Source organism: Oncorhynchus keta, chromosome 23 (assembly GCF_023373465.1).
Source record: "Oncorhynchus keta strain PuntledgeMale-10-30-2019 chromosome 23, Oket_V2, whole genome shotgun sequence".
In the NCBI taxonomy this organism is placed as follows: domain Eukaryota; kingdom Metazoa; phylum Chordata; class Actinopteri; order Salmoniformes; family Salmonidae; genus Oncorhynchus; species Oncorhynchus keta.
Genome location: NC_068443.1, coordinates 37,747,774 through 37,765,699, shown reverse-complemented (window position 1 = coordinate 37,765,699; position 17,926 = coordinate 37,747,774). Strand labels below are relative to the sequence as shown.

Below are 17,926 nucleotides of genomic sequence, written 5' to 3'. Positions count from 1 at the left end.
ACAGGCTCCCTAAATATGGTTCTCAATCAGGGACAACGATTGACAGCTGCCTCTGATTGAGAACCATACCAGGCCAAACACAGAAATAGCAAATCCTAGAAAAACTAACATAGACAACCCATCCAACTCATGCCCTGACCATACTAAAACAAAGACATAACAAAAGAACTAAGGTCAGAACGTGACACTATGAAATAATACATATGGAATCATGTAGTAACCAAAAAAGTGTTAAACAAATCTACTCTCTGTTCATCATATATGCATAGTCACTTTAACCATACCTACATGTACATACTACCTCAATAAGCCTGACTACCCGGTGTCTGTATATAGCCTTGCTACTGTTACTTTCAAATGTCTTTTTATTGTTGTTTTATTTCTTTACTTACCTACACACACACACACACACTTTTTTTTCTTTTTTTCCCGCACTATTGGTTAGAGCTTGTAAGTAAGCAATTCACTGTAAGATGCACCTGTTGTTTTTGGCGCACGTGATATATATGTTATATTTGAGAATCTTCAAAGTAGCCACCTTTTGCCTTGATGACAGCTTTGCACACGCTTGGCATTCTCTCAACCAGCTTCATGAGGTAGTCACCTGGAATGCATTTCAATTAACAGGTGTGCCTTGTTAAAAGTACATTTGGAATTTCTTTCCTTATTAATGCTTTTGAGCCAATCAATTGTGTTGTGACAAGGTAGGGGATGGTATACAGAAGATAGCCCTATAGTCAATCTTATGGCAAGAATAGCTCAAATAAGCAAAGAGAAACGACAGTCCATCATTACTTTAAGACATGAAGGTTAGTCAACATTTCAAGAACTTTGAAAGTTTCATCAAGTGCAGTCACTAAAACCATCAAGCGCTATGACGAAACTGGCTACCCTGAGGACTGCCACTGGAAAAGAAGACCCAGAGTTAAGTTCATTAGAGTTACCAGCCTCAGAAATTGCAGCCCAAATAAATACTTCACAGAGTTCAAGTAACAGACACATCTCAACATCAACTGTTCAGAGGAGACTTCATGGTCGAATTGCTGAAAAGAAACCACTACTAAAGGACACCAGTAATAAGAAGAGATATGCTTGGGCCAAGAAACACGAGCAATGGACATTAGACCGGTGGAAATTTGTCCTTTGGTCCAAATTTGAGATTTTTGGTTCCAACTGCCAAGTCTTTGTGAAAATCAGTATAAGTGAACGGATGATCTCCGGATGTGTGGTTCCCACCATGAAGCATGGAAGAGGAGGTGTGATGGTGTGGGGATGCTTTGCTGGTGACACTGTCTGTCACCAGGCACACTTAACCAGCATGGCTACCATTGCATTCTGCAGCAATACACCATCCCATCTGGTTTGTGCTTAGTGGAACTATCATTTGTTTTTCAACAGGACAATGACCCAACACACCTCCAGACTGTGTAAGGGCTATTTGACCAAGAAGAAGGGTGATGCTGCATCAGATGAACTGGCCTCCACAATCACCCGACCTAAACCCAATTGAGATGGTTTGGGATGAGTTGGACTGCAGAGTGAAGGAAAAGCGGCCATCAAGTGCTCAGCATATGTGGGAACTCCTTCAAGACTGTTGGAAAAGCATTCCAGATGAAGCTGGTTTAGAGAATGCCAAGAGTGTGTAAAGTTGTCATCAAGGCAAAGGGTGGCTACTTTGAAGAATCTCAAATCTAACTTTTTTGTTAAACACTTGTTTTGATTCCTTATGTGAAATTTCATACTTTTGAAATTTGTCTTCACTTTTATTCTACAATGTAGAAAACAGTAAAAATAAAGAAAAACCCTTGAATGAGTAAGTGTGTCCAAACCTTGGTGTCACGTCTTCCGCCGGAGTCGGTCCCTCTCCTTGTTCGAGCTGCGTTCGGCGTCACCGGCCTTCAAGCCATCGCCGATCCACTTTTCATTTTCCATTTGTTTTGTCTTTATTTTCTACACACCTGGTTTCAATTCCCCCATTACATGTTCATTATTTAACCCTCTGGTTTCCCCCATGTTTGTGTGCGTGTTTGTTTTATTGTTCAAGCTGTTACTGACGGCTGGTATTTTGTTGCTGGGTTTTGTTATTACGCCCGTTTATTTCGTGGTACCGGTTTTTTTTCCACACCATAGTATTGTGTTTATACTGGCGATATCTTGTATTAAATACCTTGTCCACGCATCTCAGCTCTCCTGCGCCTGACTCCTTTCACCAGTTACCCACAGCCTTGACAGAAACAGGCACCCACTCGGAATGGAGTCAGCAGGAGCAGGTGTCCCTGCAGGAGGGGTAGAGGAGCGAGTCCAGCAGCACGCTGCCATGCTACAGCATCTCGGCAGCACCGTGGATCGAGTTCTACAAACCATGGAGCGCTAGGAGAGAAGAGTCCCTCCAGCACCACCAGTCTCACCATCACTCACCCGTCCTTCACCCGGCCCAGTGGGATTCGGCGCGCCCTCTCGAGGGAGAATGATGGAATGGAGGCGAGTTGTCAGGGGTTCTTGCTCCAGCTAGAGCTCTACCTGGCAAACGTCCACCCGGCTCCTTCAGGCCGTGAGAGCGTGGCTGCCCTCGATTTCTGCCTCTCAGGGAAAGCCCTGGAGTGGGCCAATGCCGTATGGGGGAAGAAGAAGTGGTGTTGGACCACTTTGAGGATTTCACTCGCCGCTTCCGGGCAGTCTTTTACCACCCGCCTGAGGGTAGAGTGGCAGGTGAACGTCTCGTCCACCTGAGGCAGGGGACGAGGAGCGCACAGGAGTTCGCGGTGGAATTCTGGACCCTGGCCGCCGGCGCAAGATGAAACGACAGGGCCCTGATCGATCACTACCGGTGCAGTCTGCGCGAGGACGTGTGTCGGGAGTTGGCCTGCAGGGACACCACTCTCACATTCGACCAGCTGGTGGACCTGTCCATCCGGTTGGATAACCTGCTGGCTACCCGCGGACGTCCAGATCGGGGTCTGTCGTTCCCATCACCCAGCACCGCCGCTCTGACTCCCATGGAGCTGGGAGGTGCTGCACTTAGGACGACTGGAGAAGGGGCCGTTCCATGCACCATCTTTGGCCGCAGAGGGCACACTGCCGGTCGGTGCTGGGGAGGTTCCTCTGGGAGTCGAGGCAGCAGGCTCTCGTGTCACCCCAGGTGAGTCGGCACCAGGCTCACCCAGAGCCCCCTGTTGCTCACATGTTTTTGTTTATTGATTTTCCTGAGGTTTCCCCGCATTCCCAGCATAAGGCGCTTGTAGATTCAGGCGCAGCAGGGAATTTTATTGACAGATCATTTGCCCATAGTTTAGGGATTCCCATTGTTTCTGTGGATATGCTGTTCCCTGTGCATGCCCTAGATAGTCGACCATTAGGGTCAGGGCTAATTAGGGAGGCCACCGCTCCACTGGGCATGGTTACGCAGGGGGGTCACAAGGAGAGAATCAGTCTCTTCCTTATTGATTCTCCTGCATTTCCCATGGTGCTGGGCCTACCCTGGTTGGCCTGTCATGACCCCACTATTTCGTAGGAACAGAGGGCTATCATGGGGTGGTCACGAAAGTGCTCCGGGAGTTGTTTAGGGGTTTCCGTCGGTGCTACCATGGTGGAAAGTCAAGACCAGGTCTCCACCGTGCGCATCCCCTCTGAATATGCAGATTTGGCTCTCGCCTTCTGTAATAAGGAGGCAACTCAATTAGACCACCCCATCGGCGGGGGGATTGTGCGATAAATCTCCTGGTAGACGCAGCACTTCCCAGGAGTCACGTGTATCCCCTGTCGCAAGAGGAGACGGTGGCTATGGAAAAATATGTCTCTGAATCTCTGTGTATTGACTTTCGAGCCATCAACCAAATCACTGTGAGGTACAGTTACCCGCTACCTCTCATAGCCAGTGCGATCGAGTCAATGCACGGGGCACGCTTCTTCACAAAATTGGATCTCAGGAGCGCTTACAACCTGGTGCATATCCGGGAGGGGGACAAGTGGAACACGGCATTTAGTACCACATCAGGGTACATCAGAGTACCTCGTCATGCAGTACGGGCTGATGAATGCTCCATCAGTCTTCCAGGCCTTTGTAAACAAGATTTTCCGGGACCTGCACGGGCAGGGTGTAGTGGTGTATATCGACTACATTCTGATATACTCTGCTACACGCGCTGAGCATGTGTCCCTGAGGCGCAGGGTGCTTGGTCGACTGTTGGAGCATGACCTGTACGTCAAGGCTGAGAAAGGCCTGTTCTTTAAACAGTCCGTCTCCTTCCTAGGGTACCGCATTTCCACTTCAGGGGTGGAGATGGAGAGTGACCGCATCTCACACCATGGAAGTGCAGCAGTTTTTAGGGTTTTCCAACTACTACCGGAGGTTTATCAGGGGTTTTGGTCAGGTATCGGCTCCCATTACCTCACTGCTGAAGGGGGGACCGGTGCGCTTGCTTTGGTCGGCTGAGGCGGACAGGGCTTTTGGTCACCTGAGGGCTCTGTTTACCTCGGCTCTGGTGCTGGCCCATCCAGATCCCCCTTTGGCGTTCATAGTGGAGATGGACGTGTCCGAGGCTGGGATAGGAGCTGTGCTCTCTCAGCGCTCGGGTACGCCACCAAAGCTCTGCCCCTGTGCCTTCTTTTCAAAGAAGCTCATCCCGGCGGAACGAAACTATGACATGGGGGACCGGTAGCTGTTGGCTGTCGTCAAGGCTTTGAAGGCGTGGAGACATTGGCTTGAGGGGGCTAAATACCCTTTTCTCATCTGGACGGACCACCGCAATCTGGAGTATATATTTATTTACCTTTGTTTAACTAGGCAAGTCAGTTAAGAACAAATTCTTAATTTCAAGGTCCATGGATCCCACACCCATACTCCCGGCCTCTTGCCTGGTGGCGCCGGTAGTGTGGGTGCTGGACGCGGACATCGAGCGGGCGTTACGTACAGAGCCCACTCCCCTCCAGTGTCCAGCTGGGTGTCTGTGCATTCCGTTTGCTGTCTGTGACCGTTTGATCTATTGGGCCCACACGTCACCCTCCTCTGGAATGGCCGATCCAACAGTGGGTGCTCTGATCATTGGGTGTGCTTGCCCCCACCTGCCCCCAGCCCAAAGGAATTTTCCAAGGTTGGGAAGGACTAATCCCCGGCAGATGCATGGGCGGGCGTGGAAGCGAGCGGGCCAGCACACACACCACTCACAGCGTAAAACCAAAACAGAAAACAGAAATAATTAAACACAAAATATACAATAATCACATTCCTACCCTCACACCTGATTGGAGGACTTCAAACATTGATACTGTGCATGTATTTATTCCCACACACATTAATTCCAACGTTCAGACAGCCACAGATCAGCCCATCTTTCCCAGTAAATCATTCTACCATTTCCATCTGCAAAACATCCCTCTATTATACCATGGTGTGTCATTAGGGACTTGAACCTCCCCATCTGCAACATTTCTGCTGAAATTGCCCCAATTTTTTTTTAAATGTACCTAAGAGCACAGTGATTGTGGCTGTGGTCCTTCAAATCCCCTAACAATACAATTTGCACCACGCCCTGATATGTAAAGGGATAAACGTTGACGTTCTGTACATTACCTTGGAAATAATGGACGACGCAGCGGGAAGAGGTGGAGCCGAGTCCCAATATCTTTTCCAACTGTCCCGTTATCTTGTTTTAATGTCCATTCTAGAATGTCCTTCTGACCAATCAGAAACGAGTATTCAACAATGTTGTGGTATTGTCTCGGGCCTTACACCCATGCCAATATATCCTCCAAACAATACCCCATAATGACAAAGCAAAAACTATTTTTTAGACAATTTTACAAATGCATAAAAGTACAAATAAACTTAAATATCACATTTACATAACTATTTGTACCCTTTGCTATGAGACTTGAAAATGAGCTCAGATGCATCCTGTTTCCATTGATTATCCTTAAGATGTTTCTACAACTTGATTGGAGTCCACCTGTGGTAATTTAAATTGATTGCACATCATTTGGAAAGGCACACACCTGTATATAAAGTACTACAGTTGACAGAGCATGTCAGAAAAAAATACATGTTATGAGGTCGAAGGAATTGTCCTTAGAGCGCTGAGACAGGATTGTGTAGAGGGGAAGGGTACCAAAACAGATCTGCAGCATTGAAGGTCCCCAAGAACACAGTACCCTCCATCATTCTTAAATGGAAGAAGTTTGTAACCACCAAGACTCTTCCTAGAGCTGGCTGCCCAGCCAAACTGAGCAATCGGGGTTAAAAGGGCCTTGGTCAGGGAGGTGAACAAAAACCAGATTGTTACTCTGACAGAGCTCCAGAATTTCTCTGTTGAGATAGGAGAACCTTCCAGAAGGACAACCATCTTTGCAGCATTCCACCAATCAGGCCTTTATGGTAGAGTGGCCAGACGGAAGCCACTCCTCAGTGAAAGGCACATGACAGCCCACTTGGAATTTGCCAAAAGGCACCTAAAGGACTCTCAGACCATGAGAAACAAGATTATCTGGTCTGTTGAAACCAAGATTGAACTCTTTGTCCTGAAGCTAAGCATCATGTCTGGAGGAAAACTGGCACCATCCCTACGGTGAATCATGGTGGTGGCAGCATCATGCTGTGTGGATGTTTTTCAGCGGCAGGGACAGGGAGGATAGTCAGGATTGAGAGAAAGATGTACATAATACCTCAATTACCTCGACTAACCGGTGCCCCCCGCACATTGACTCTGTACCGGTACCCCCTGTATATAGCCATGCTATTGTTATTTTACTGCTACTCTTTAATTATTTGTTACTTTTATAACTTTTTTTTTTGGGGGGGGGGGGTATTTTCTTAAAACTGTATTGTTGGTTAAAGGGCTTGTAAGTAAGCATTTCACTGTAAGGTCTATGTTTTGATATTTAAATATCTGAATTCCTCACCACCCCACTCAATTAGTGATCATTTTGATTAACCTTCGATTAACAGATTCATATTAGGAATGCTTACCACATGTAATATTTATTTAAACACATTTTTATACCTGCTTTTCAAAACTTTTGAAATGAATTTAGAGAAACATCAAATCTATTGTTCTCTGTAAAATATTCAATGTTGATTGTATGAATCTGAAACTTGTTGATTTATTGAATTACTTATACATCGAATTCCTTATATTGCTAGATGTTTATCACTTTACCTATCTTTATTTTGGCAAAATAAAAGGTGTTGCAGTGTCAAGTGTCAATCATAGAGATAAATGGAGGACTCTAGGTTGATATAATGGGCTCCCGAGTGGTGCAGTGGTCTATGGCACTGCGTCTCAGTGCAAGAGGCATCACTACAGTCCCTGGTTTCAAATCCAGGTTGTATCACATCCGGATGTGATCGGGCGGGGCACAAAGGCCCAGCATTGTCCGGGGTAGGCCGTCAATCTAAATAACAATTTGTTCTTAACTGACTTGCCGAGTTAAATTTAAAAAATATAACTCATTTTAGTATAGGCGTTGCCACTGAGGGCTTCCACCATTTAAAAGTAGTCAACTGGCTAGGGATTCCAATGGGTTGGGAATGATTAGCCATTTTTCATAGAGCATTATCTTCTTCGAATTAGGTTACCTATGTTTTGTAAGCCACAGACTAAGGTAATATCCAGGAGCCAAGATTTATATCAGGACATTGGTCCCAAGATCCAGACACAGACCGAGTGAGTTGAGACCATGACAAGTTAAAGACCGAGAACAGTAGAGGACAGTAAAGCACCTCAAAGCACAATCCAGTACAGTATAATACAGCACAACAGCAGTGGTTACTAAAAACGGCACACTTTTCCTAACATTCACTCACTTATAAACGTGACCTGTGGAGTGCACCAGTGCCATTCGGACAATAAATTGAACGGCACGTGGTTATGTGTTGCTTCAAGTCCAGTGCGCTCTGGCTGTTGTTAAATGTGTATCATTTGAGGGGCGCGCATCACAAGCAAGTAATTTATATCATTTTACTTCGACTGTGAGAATCATTAGCACTGCTTAGGCTTAGCTGTACCACAGCCTCTGCCATAGAAACAAATGGGGCATGGCATTGTTTCCATGGTTGCACCTTTATGATGCAGAAAACTGCTCAAACCGTTCAAAACTCAGTAACTATTTTACAGGAGAAATTGCGGGAAATTAGTAATATCGAGTAAAAATGAAAATAGTTCAAATATAGCCTATTTCATCTATTTGAAAAAAATTGTCACAGAAAATAGATGATTTGCAGTATGGATCAGATGAGATGGAGGTCATTAAAAACTAAATTAATTAATTGTAGGTGTGCTGCAGGTGTGCCTATCAAAGAGTACAATAAAGGTTGGGAACCACTTCAGTAGAGTACAGTATAGTACAGTAGAGCACAGTGCAGTATAGTACAGTATAGCACATTATAGATGTCTAGATTTTGTCAAAATAGATGTCAATGTTTGGCCTCCTGGAGGGTTGGAGCTCCCCTGCTGGCTATGCATCTCAACACTCTACATTTGTGTGTGCACTTGTCCACTATCCACATGGTGGTCCTCTTTAGCTCAGTTGGTAGAGCATGGTGTATGCAACGTTTTCATTTTGTTTTAATTATTGCGCATTAAAAATATAATACAGCTGTGTTGCTATAGGCTCATTTACAGTATAATGCTGCATTGTATAATATAGCACGGTTTTTCTTATTGTAAAACATATTACAGCATCCCTACTGTAAATCAAAAGTACAGTATTTAGCTGGAAACTCAGCGGCCAGTATAATGCTGTAAATGTACAGGGAATAGTTGTACAGTGTAATGCTTCACAGCTCTTGACTGGCTGGCAGAATTTCTCTAGGTCCTCTCAGAATTTGGAATTGGAACGTGACAGAATGTGACAAAAACAAATCATGGCTTTACTCACTAAACTAAAGATTGATGTGTGACCCCAATCCTAGTCTAATTTAGCCTTGCTGTTGAATATGTAAATGGCATGGGGCCAGCATTTTAATGCTCTGCTTATCCTTTCTAGCACGTTCCTCTTTGCCTTTGCTAATCTGTGCTATTTGCCCATTCCCCTCCATAGACTCCAATTACCGCGTAATTGCTTGATTGATATAGATAAAATCTAGATTAGGTGGAATATCCTACCAATACACACAGGCAGGTAACCTGTGATACAAGTCAGTATTCAACGGGCATCGGGAAATTACGTGGAAACCGGCTACTAGGGTCAATGGTGAGTGCTGTTACCTTCAAGTAGGCTTTGGTTTTGAAAGGATGTTGTGGACAGGAATGGCAGATGGGCATAAGTATAAGCATCAGCCTCTGGTTCCAAAGGGCCAGATGCATGTTCGAATCCAGCGATAGAGATTTGTTTTTTATAGGTATTAAGAGACTATGCCTGAACTTAATCCTAACCCTAAAATTATGAGTTAATGCCTAAACTTAACCTTAAACACTTTGATGTTTAGAACAACTGAGCAATTTGACATTTCAGAAACATGAACGAACGTCTAATTCTGACATGAGACTCTGAGACATTGTCGATATGCACACATAGACAGCCACCTTCATGCTGACAGTCTCTCCCTGTGTCCCCCTCTGTTTTAGCGGTACACACATTTTAGAATAAAGACATTCAGGCACACACATGCACATAAGCACACACACTCGCACACACATGTACACACACACACTTCATACCAGTAAAGGCCCCTCTGCTTCTACACATACAAACACTTGCCGACCCAGTAAACTACATCATCCTATTACGCAGCCCTCATGACTATTTGACATCATAGGGACAAACAGTCATAAATTCTACTCTGAGATTATTACAACAGGCAATATCCTTCATTGGTGCAATCGCACAACTTTGTCTCACAGCGCCAAATTCACTGTCTCGGAATGCAATGGCAATGCATAACAATCCTTCAGAGTTCATTTTGAAGGATGTAAGTCATTTTTTAAACGAGCCTCCACTAAATTCCCGACAAAGGACATTTCTTTCTCTCCCAAGGCAGAGACATCAATACCAAGGGAGAGTGCAGCACAACCTATAGCATAGGATGGATCAATACCATAACAAACTCAGTCAAGATTGACTCGAGAACTCTGTGGATCCATCCAGCCTTAGATTGATGATGTGAGGAGGACAAGACGACAGAGTTTCAGCCGAGAGAGAGAGACAGAGAGAGTTCTCTCCATGGTTCTGAGAAGAGAGAAAAGCATCATGGAAACTCTCCGTTTCAAAGAGCAATGCATTAACATGGAGATAAGACCCAGGTCGTACTTAGCGTTTCACACCTGTTTTTGTGGTATGCTTTACCTTAAAGGGATACTTCAGGATGTTGGCAAATGAGGTCCTTTATCTACTTCCCCAGTCAGATGAACTCGTGGATACCATTGTTATGTCTCTGCATCCAGTTTTAAGAAAATTCCTAACTAGCAATAGTGCATTGCGCTAATGCTAATTAGCATTAGCTCACGAATTTAACTCTTACTTCCTTCATACTGGACACAGTTCATCTGACCCGGGTGGAAGTAGATGAAGGGCCTCAGTGCCAAAATCCCAAAGTATCCCTTTAATGCCTTATTCCTTCACATAACATTTGTTCGACTTTTATTTACACATTCTATGTTCAATTTTCTTGGGAAAAAGACAGCTGCAAACCTTTTTCCATCTGCAACTGCAATCCCCTCCATGGTGCATCTGGACCCTACTCAGACAACGGACGCAATGCCTCCGAGTCCAGAAGGAAAATTACAGAAACACGCAAGTTGAAACACGATATCTGTCCTCCAAGGCCTAGTCTAAGAGACAGCCCTTACCATATGTCACGTAACATGGCTCTGACTCCGGCAGCACCCAGTAGAAACTAATTGAATTTCCTTATCTGCTTTATAACCCTCTTTTTCTGCTAAATGAAAGAGAAGCCATTTGGAATAGCGGCACATTTGTATTCACCTGCCCCCCCAACCCCCCGCCCAGACACTTATACAGTCAGTTCACTAACATACTGTACTACTCGCTCAACCCGCTGTTGATTTGAGGTTGTTGTATGGTTGGGAGGCCCACGTATAATACGTGCGGCTATATCCCTATATGCTCAACAGGATTCTTCCCATGCCCGGCTATTAAGTAAGACAAGATAAAAGTCCTGGGAATTGTGGTCACAGCCCTCAGATACAGTTTGCTTCTATGATGTGGTTTTTTTGTGTGCTTTTTTTTTGTAAAATTAAGTGCTGCGGTTTTTAATGCCCTCGGGGTCCTTTAGTGTAAATTGATTCTATTTAATAAAAGTTTTTTTTACTTGAGAAGAGAAAATAGATGGCCGCAGAGAGAGAGAGATAGAGAGAGAGAGAAAAGGCGGTTAGAAAATGGACTCTCCCCGGAACTGGCCATGAAAGGTTTGAATAAAAAGGAGCTAGTGAGGTGACCAAAGGAGCCGGGACAGGGGTTAACAATCAGACGACCCTAATGAAGGGCTGTGCAGCTGTATGTACCACGGAGCCACAGGGTGTAACCACAACGGGGACTTTCGCTATAGAAACACAGTGGGGGGTTCCTTATTCTTCTCATGTATACTATACTTAGTGTCGCACAATACAACAAAATATTAGAGATGGAAAGGTCTATAGCCACACTGTTCACAATAATAATATACTGAATATACTGAATCACATAGCAACCACATAGCGATGAGCATCACCGTGTGTGTTCACAAGAACAGATCAAACTACATAGCTGTGTGTGTGTGTGTGTGTGTGTGTGTGTGTGTGTGTGTGTGTGTGTGTGTGTGTGTGTGTGTGTGTGTGTGTGTGTGTGTGTGTGTGTGTGTGTGTGTGTGTGTGTGTGTGTGTGTGTGTGTGTTCACACTACAAACAACACATCAAACCACATAGCTATTACCACCATCATGAGAAATCGTGTCAAAATCCCTCCTTCTTGTGAAAACGTGAACCGAGTTGCATACGGAGGCTGTTGTTAGGACTCGGAGGGGAGAATCTCCCCAAAGACAAATGAAACGCGTCACAACGTCATTGTGGAGAAAACTGGTGTTTCAACAGAGTTTGTATGCCCTTTACGCCTTTTAAGGGAAGATTGTGGCATGGCGATGACAATGGTATACTAACAACTCTCCCTCCCACTCACTCACAAGTACACACACACTCTCTCTCAGTATTTGTCTTTCTCTATCATGCACACACACGCACACACACACACATGCGCGCACACACACACGCACAATATCTAGTGAGAGCTCTCCTAAACAGATACTGTTAGGCACTATTGCAGTGGGAGAGCACATACTGTACTGCAATGCTTCATTCGACTGAGACCGTCGATCAACTGAGTCCCATTCAAATGACGTGCAAATAAGGACAATAATTTAAACACTACGCAAACAACGATTCCCGTACTGGTACTCATTACAATGGCATGCATTGTACGTTTGTTCTATGACAGCTACACAAATACACGCACGCAAATATTGTTTTCATGATGAATAATTATCATTTGCATTCTATAAATTCAAATAAATGCCGCACAACATCCATTCTCTATAATAGCTAAGTCCTTAGCTCTATGGCAGAACCAGCTAATACATATTTCAGTGTGAAAGTGTTTAAATATGCCACACAGACTGGACACCCTCCTACTGGCACACATCTCTATGGAAAGGTTAACACATTCATATTCATGTTCTTTGTAAAAAATAATAATAATAAAAAGTGGTTCAAGGCAGTTTCTGAGCGTGAGAAGTCCTCTTTCCGCTCAATGGCGCCTTCTGTTTTACACAGAATATTTATTCATCTGCCCAAGGGTTTTTCGTGAGGTTTACAGAAACGGTGATATGTTTGATGCGGGAGAGAATTAAGGGGTGTAGTATCTCCAGTCAAATCCAAACCTTAGGACACCAGGACCTTAGCCCGGGGTTAAGACTTCAAACCAAATGGGTGAAATACAGTGAGTGTCTGGGTAGCCGCACAATGGGGGAAGCTACTGTACACATGCGCTAACTGGGTTAAACGGTAAATCACATTGGTGAGAGATGCTTTCAGACGTGCATATTGTAGTGTAGTCAGGGAACCATGAGTTGATTTAGTGTAAGATGTACAGCACACTATCTCTGCTGTAAAGGCGATCTCATTCATTCTCACAGTGAATTGCAATTTGCTGTAATATGAACTATAATAGCGTTACAGTACTTATTCAGTAACACCTGCCAACTGGTACGGTTCCGCGATGGCGCCAGAAACACTGAACATGATATTCTAGCAGATGTAATGAAACACATCACACTGATTACAATTGGAGCATATCACAAGTCTTTCCAGACTCCATATCATGATGAATGATCAATATCAAATTAGTGTGACATTATTCATACTCTCCAGGTTCCTGTCCTCTGATCATGCCATAACCCAGGCAAGATCAATAACATAATTAGCCACCAACCACATGCATGGCTTTGATACATTATATGGCTGACACAACTTGGCCACTATCGCGCAAAAATTACCATATGAAGGAACCCGGGTCATTTATCGAGCAAAGCGGCATTTGGGCAGAGTGACAAACCCCGACAATTATGGCATGTTACAGCGTGCATTAAAATGGGAGCTCAGCAGAGGTCAAATACAGGTGACAAATTGCACTTGGATGACAGGAGCAAAAACATCTGGCATGTAGAGCGATGGTGGTCTACGGCAGCGTTGCTCTGGGCTACTGAGGAACCCCCCACTAACACTCTTTGTATCTAACTGGATTGCACATGATTCAATACACCTCTCCTTGTGAGAAATCACTCAGATGAAACACAAGAAAGTCATGTGAACTGAGCACGTGGAGAGGATAGGAAGCCATCACCTATTAGAAGAACCGTAGCAGCTGTCCAGTGTGTGGGTGCGTGTGTGTGCGTGTACAATGTATGTAAAACCTTGGAGGGCATTTCTTCCCTTCATTCTCTGTACGTAGGCAATGTCTTTAGAGAGGCCCAGCTATTCAATGTCAGGTTTTCCTCACCATAGCAACAAACATAGAAAAATATATATATTTCAGTTACCAAGTTTGGAGTAGCAGCACTTAAATGCAGACCCCCCCTAATTCAATGTGAATGTGTTATCAGAGATGGGGCCATTCACTCCCAGCATACAGGATATGGCTGGGTTCCACCCCCGTAATGAATGAGGGTGACATTTCTTCATTGGTGTGTGTTTACTTACAAGGTGTTGGCTGCCCTGGGCCTGAGGATGGGAAGGTAGCCAGTGGAAACATGCACAACACTGCACGCCCAATCGAGCTAAAACAAAGTGCCTTGTAGAACAGGCCTGGTGAGAACTGATTGAGAGAGTCAGATCAACAAATGTTGTTTCCTCTGGCAACGGATGGAGCCTTGAACAGCATTGCTAATCATAGCAAAGCAGGGGATCTGTTCGACATTGCAGGCTCGTGGGTCACACAATCGCAATTACCGAAGTCTAGTCGTGTAGCCTGAATACATGCTGCCCTAATAGCGGTAGCCGTGAAAAGACTACTCTTAGAAAACAACTAGTCTTGACGAGACTATGCGATTTTGGAAAAGAACACATTCCTTTGAGAGAAAAAAAACTCTCTCTAAAAACCCCCGAGCCAAAAAAGGCAAAAGCCAACGAAGGTGCAAACACAGCAGCACAGCCGTAATATAAATCCAAGCATTATGTCATGTCATATGGCATCAGGTTGGTGGCAGTGGCACGGTGACGTATACCCTACTGACCTCCTATGGCTCACATAGGGTGATTATGACCGTGTGCCACTCCAGTTTGGCACCAGCAGTACAAAGGCTTTAGTGTAATAGCTTTCCCCTTCGTCTTTCCATCCATCCTGCCGATGACACGCGCGACCCCATCTTCCCTTTTAGAGGTATATAGGCTGGCAACCGGAACCAGTCTGCAGCCGGAGCCACTCACTTGTGGGGGGGGGGGGTCGCTATCAATAAGTGGCATGGGTTCAAGAGTACTTACACGAGACTCACAATGGGGTCAGCAAGTTACATTTCAAAGCACATGTTATTGAAGCTGGACACAATATCAAAGTGCTGTCAATATGGAGCAGCTAGAGAGATTGGGGGGGTGTTGCAGGATACTGTGATGGTATACACTGTATCAGTCTCGCGCTGTCACAATTGTTTTGTTTAAGGTATTTCAAACAGGGGGAGCAGACTCGTTAAAGGCAAGTCAATAAAGTAGAACCAGAAAGCTGCGAGTGTATCAGAAAACGTGTAGTAGTTGTTCACGTCTGATGGACTAGACAAGCATTTAATGCATATGTATAATCTAGGCAATTCAAGCATTGTTATATTCAGTTTTGCTATGGTTATTTTATGATGAGCCAGGGTGCATGCATAATATGGAAATGCATATAGTTTAATGTAACAGCAATATAAATTCAAGAGGTACATTTTTAAAGGATTTATTGGCAGAGATTACATTTAAAAATGATATCACTTAAAATACCACAATCTCGGATAAAAACATATTTGAGCATGTATTTATTATTTACTGTTAGGCTACATATCCATTATGTCCTGGGTTGGCTTTTGCACAGTATTTGCATCCAACCCGTTCATTAGTTTGTACGTTGCAGTACAAAGGATCCAATGAAAAACTGGACTCCGGTAAGGTGCTTCAAAGCAAAATGTTTTGTCATAACTGTGGCACAATGCCAAAACGTGTAACAGGAGAGAGTCGCCTACTGTGAAGATTTAACAGACAGTTATCTCTGGCTGCGAGAGAACAGATTTACATTTTTCAACGCGCAGAAAAAGACTCGCTGTTATTGCAACATGGAACAGGTGTGTGTGTGTGTGTGTGTGTGTGTGTGTGTGTGTGTGTGTGTGTGTGTGTGTGTGTGTGTGTGTGTGTGTGTGTGTGTGTGTGTGTGTGTGTGTGTGTGTGTCCGCCCGCGTGTGTGAGAGATTCCAGGAAAGAGGGGGTGAGTGTGAGAATGAGAGAGCGCGTGTGTGCGTGAGGAAGGGGGTGTCATAGGTTACATTCGTGTTTTTTGAAGAAGCAGTTGCAGTTACATAGACCCTTGCGAATGTTATCTGTGAAACACTATGCACTAACACATATCCATCCATCCAAATAACCCACATGAAACGCTGTTAGGCCGATATCAAATAATCATGTGACAGGCGTGGCCATGGAATGTTAACGTTATAATAGCCCATTTACAGGTTACAGGTTTATCAGACCCTATAATTATTTGTGCATCAGCAAATGTGAAATGTACCTGATGATGATCGATGAGTATCCTCTCTTCTCCCTTATGCGGGCTCTCGGGCCACAGGTGATAGCTGGAGCCGTAGTTAGGGCTGCTCTTGCTGCTACTGCCAGTCGCAGACGTGTTCCCTCCGTACGGCTGCGTTGGTGAGTTTACACGAGAGTCGCGGCAATGGTGCTGCGGCTGGTTGGGGTGCTGTGGCTGGTTGGGGTGCTGTGGCTGGTTGGCTTGGTTTGTCCTACTTGGCTTATTGCGGTCTTGGTCACAGTGCTGCGGACGCCCCTGTGCGTCTTGCTGATGCTGTTGCAGCAGTGTTGCCTGGTTATTCCGACAGAGCTCTCCTGAACCGTTGGCGCAGTAGTATACAGGGAAGCTGCTCCCCACCAGTAGCTGTTGTTGAGCTCGCAATTGTGGGAGTTGCTGTAGCTGCTGCAGGTCCTGAGTCTGGGACTCGAATGCTCTCCGATTTGCCTCGATTGACTCACATACATTTATAGTGCGCCCCTTCTGTGAGTTTGCTCGGGTTGTTTCAGGGGAGGGGTCCCTGTGTTGGAGTCTGCTGTGCTGCTGCTGCTGTTGCTGCAACAACTGCTTCTGGTCTCGGTGCCCTCCTCCTTCTCCTCCCCGGTAGCGTTCCACGTTGCTCGCCTGTTGATAATTGTCACTGCTTTGCAAATTATCCCCGTGATTAGATTCCTGCAAAAACAGCAGAGAGGACGACGGCGGCAAAGACGGGGAGGGCTGCGGCGGGTGAGCGAGGGGTTGGCGCTGGCGCTGGTGAGAAAGGCTCGCCTCCTCGGAAAAATTGCAATGGTAGCTCTGAAAAAAAGGCTGCTCCGACTGCGGCTGGGAAGCGGCTGCGGCCCAAAGGTTCTGCTGTAGGTGCGCTGGCTGCCCGGCGGGTTCACAGACCTGGTGTGAAGGTCGCTGGGCGATGTCGTAGCTTGTCAGAGGCGGGGGGTCGCCGTGCTGCGGCTGACAGGCATGGATACCTCTTCGAGAGGGCTTGCTCAGACAAGGCAGTTGGTGGTGGTTCAGGTAGTGCGAGGTGGTAGTCGAACGCTCTCTGAAAGACGGAGGAGGGGGCGGCAGACTGAAAACTGGAGCGACTGGGTTTGGGTCTTGGTTCTGCACGCTGCCTCGCTCTTCGTCGGGGATTTGGTGCTGATAGACAGCTCCCGCGTATCGATGCCTCATCCCCTTAATAGCCGCGTCTTACTGTGGATGCTCCTTTGCCTTGTATAGCTCGGACACCCGTTCATTGCGATCAGTCCCAGCAGAATAGAGCCGACTCGTCTCATTGGTAGGTTTGACCAGGACCTGCCTTAAAACGTCACCGTACGGCCAAAACACCGCCTTCGTTAGAATATTGGTAGCCACATATGCACACATGTTAGTGTATAGAGCCTCAACGACAACAATGCGCGCAACTGATTTAGTTGATGCGACAACCAAATGGGGATGAAAGTGTTAAGATAATTTGCAGGCATGATCTATATGGCCAATAATTTATAAACGCATTGGATCTTGACTATCGAATATCCACTGTTGCCACAACCACCATGCATGTCATCGGGCGATCACTTTTCCTCCAACTGAATCTGCTTTAGCTGTCTACACTGAGAGCTATAACATAACTAGGCTTAGCCTGCTCGGTTGTGTCACTACTCGGTCTATACGTCTATAATACGAGGTTCTATAAAAC

The 17,926-nt window shown here is 45.4% G+C and overlaps 1 protein-coding gene across 2 annotated transcripts in view; it reads right to left on the bottom strand.

Annotated features, from left to right (window-relative positions):
• The window catches only part of LOC118370559 (small conductance calcium-activated potassium channel protein 2-like), a 77,817-nt gene extending 60,245 nt beyond the window's left edge, over nt 1-17,572 (bottom strand). For both annotated transcript variants that reach the window (XR_004822821.2, XM_035755607.2), the window contains exon 1: nt 16,231-17,572. Coding sequence is in view for 1 of the 2 variants with exons in the window: in XM_035755607.2 (XP_035611500.1) it covers nt 16,231-17,418 (1,188 nt within the window). In the remaining variant the exon portion in view is untranslated. The remainder of the gene's footprint in view (nt 1-16,230) is intronic.
• Nucleotides 17,573-17,926: the final 354 nt, after the last annotated feature.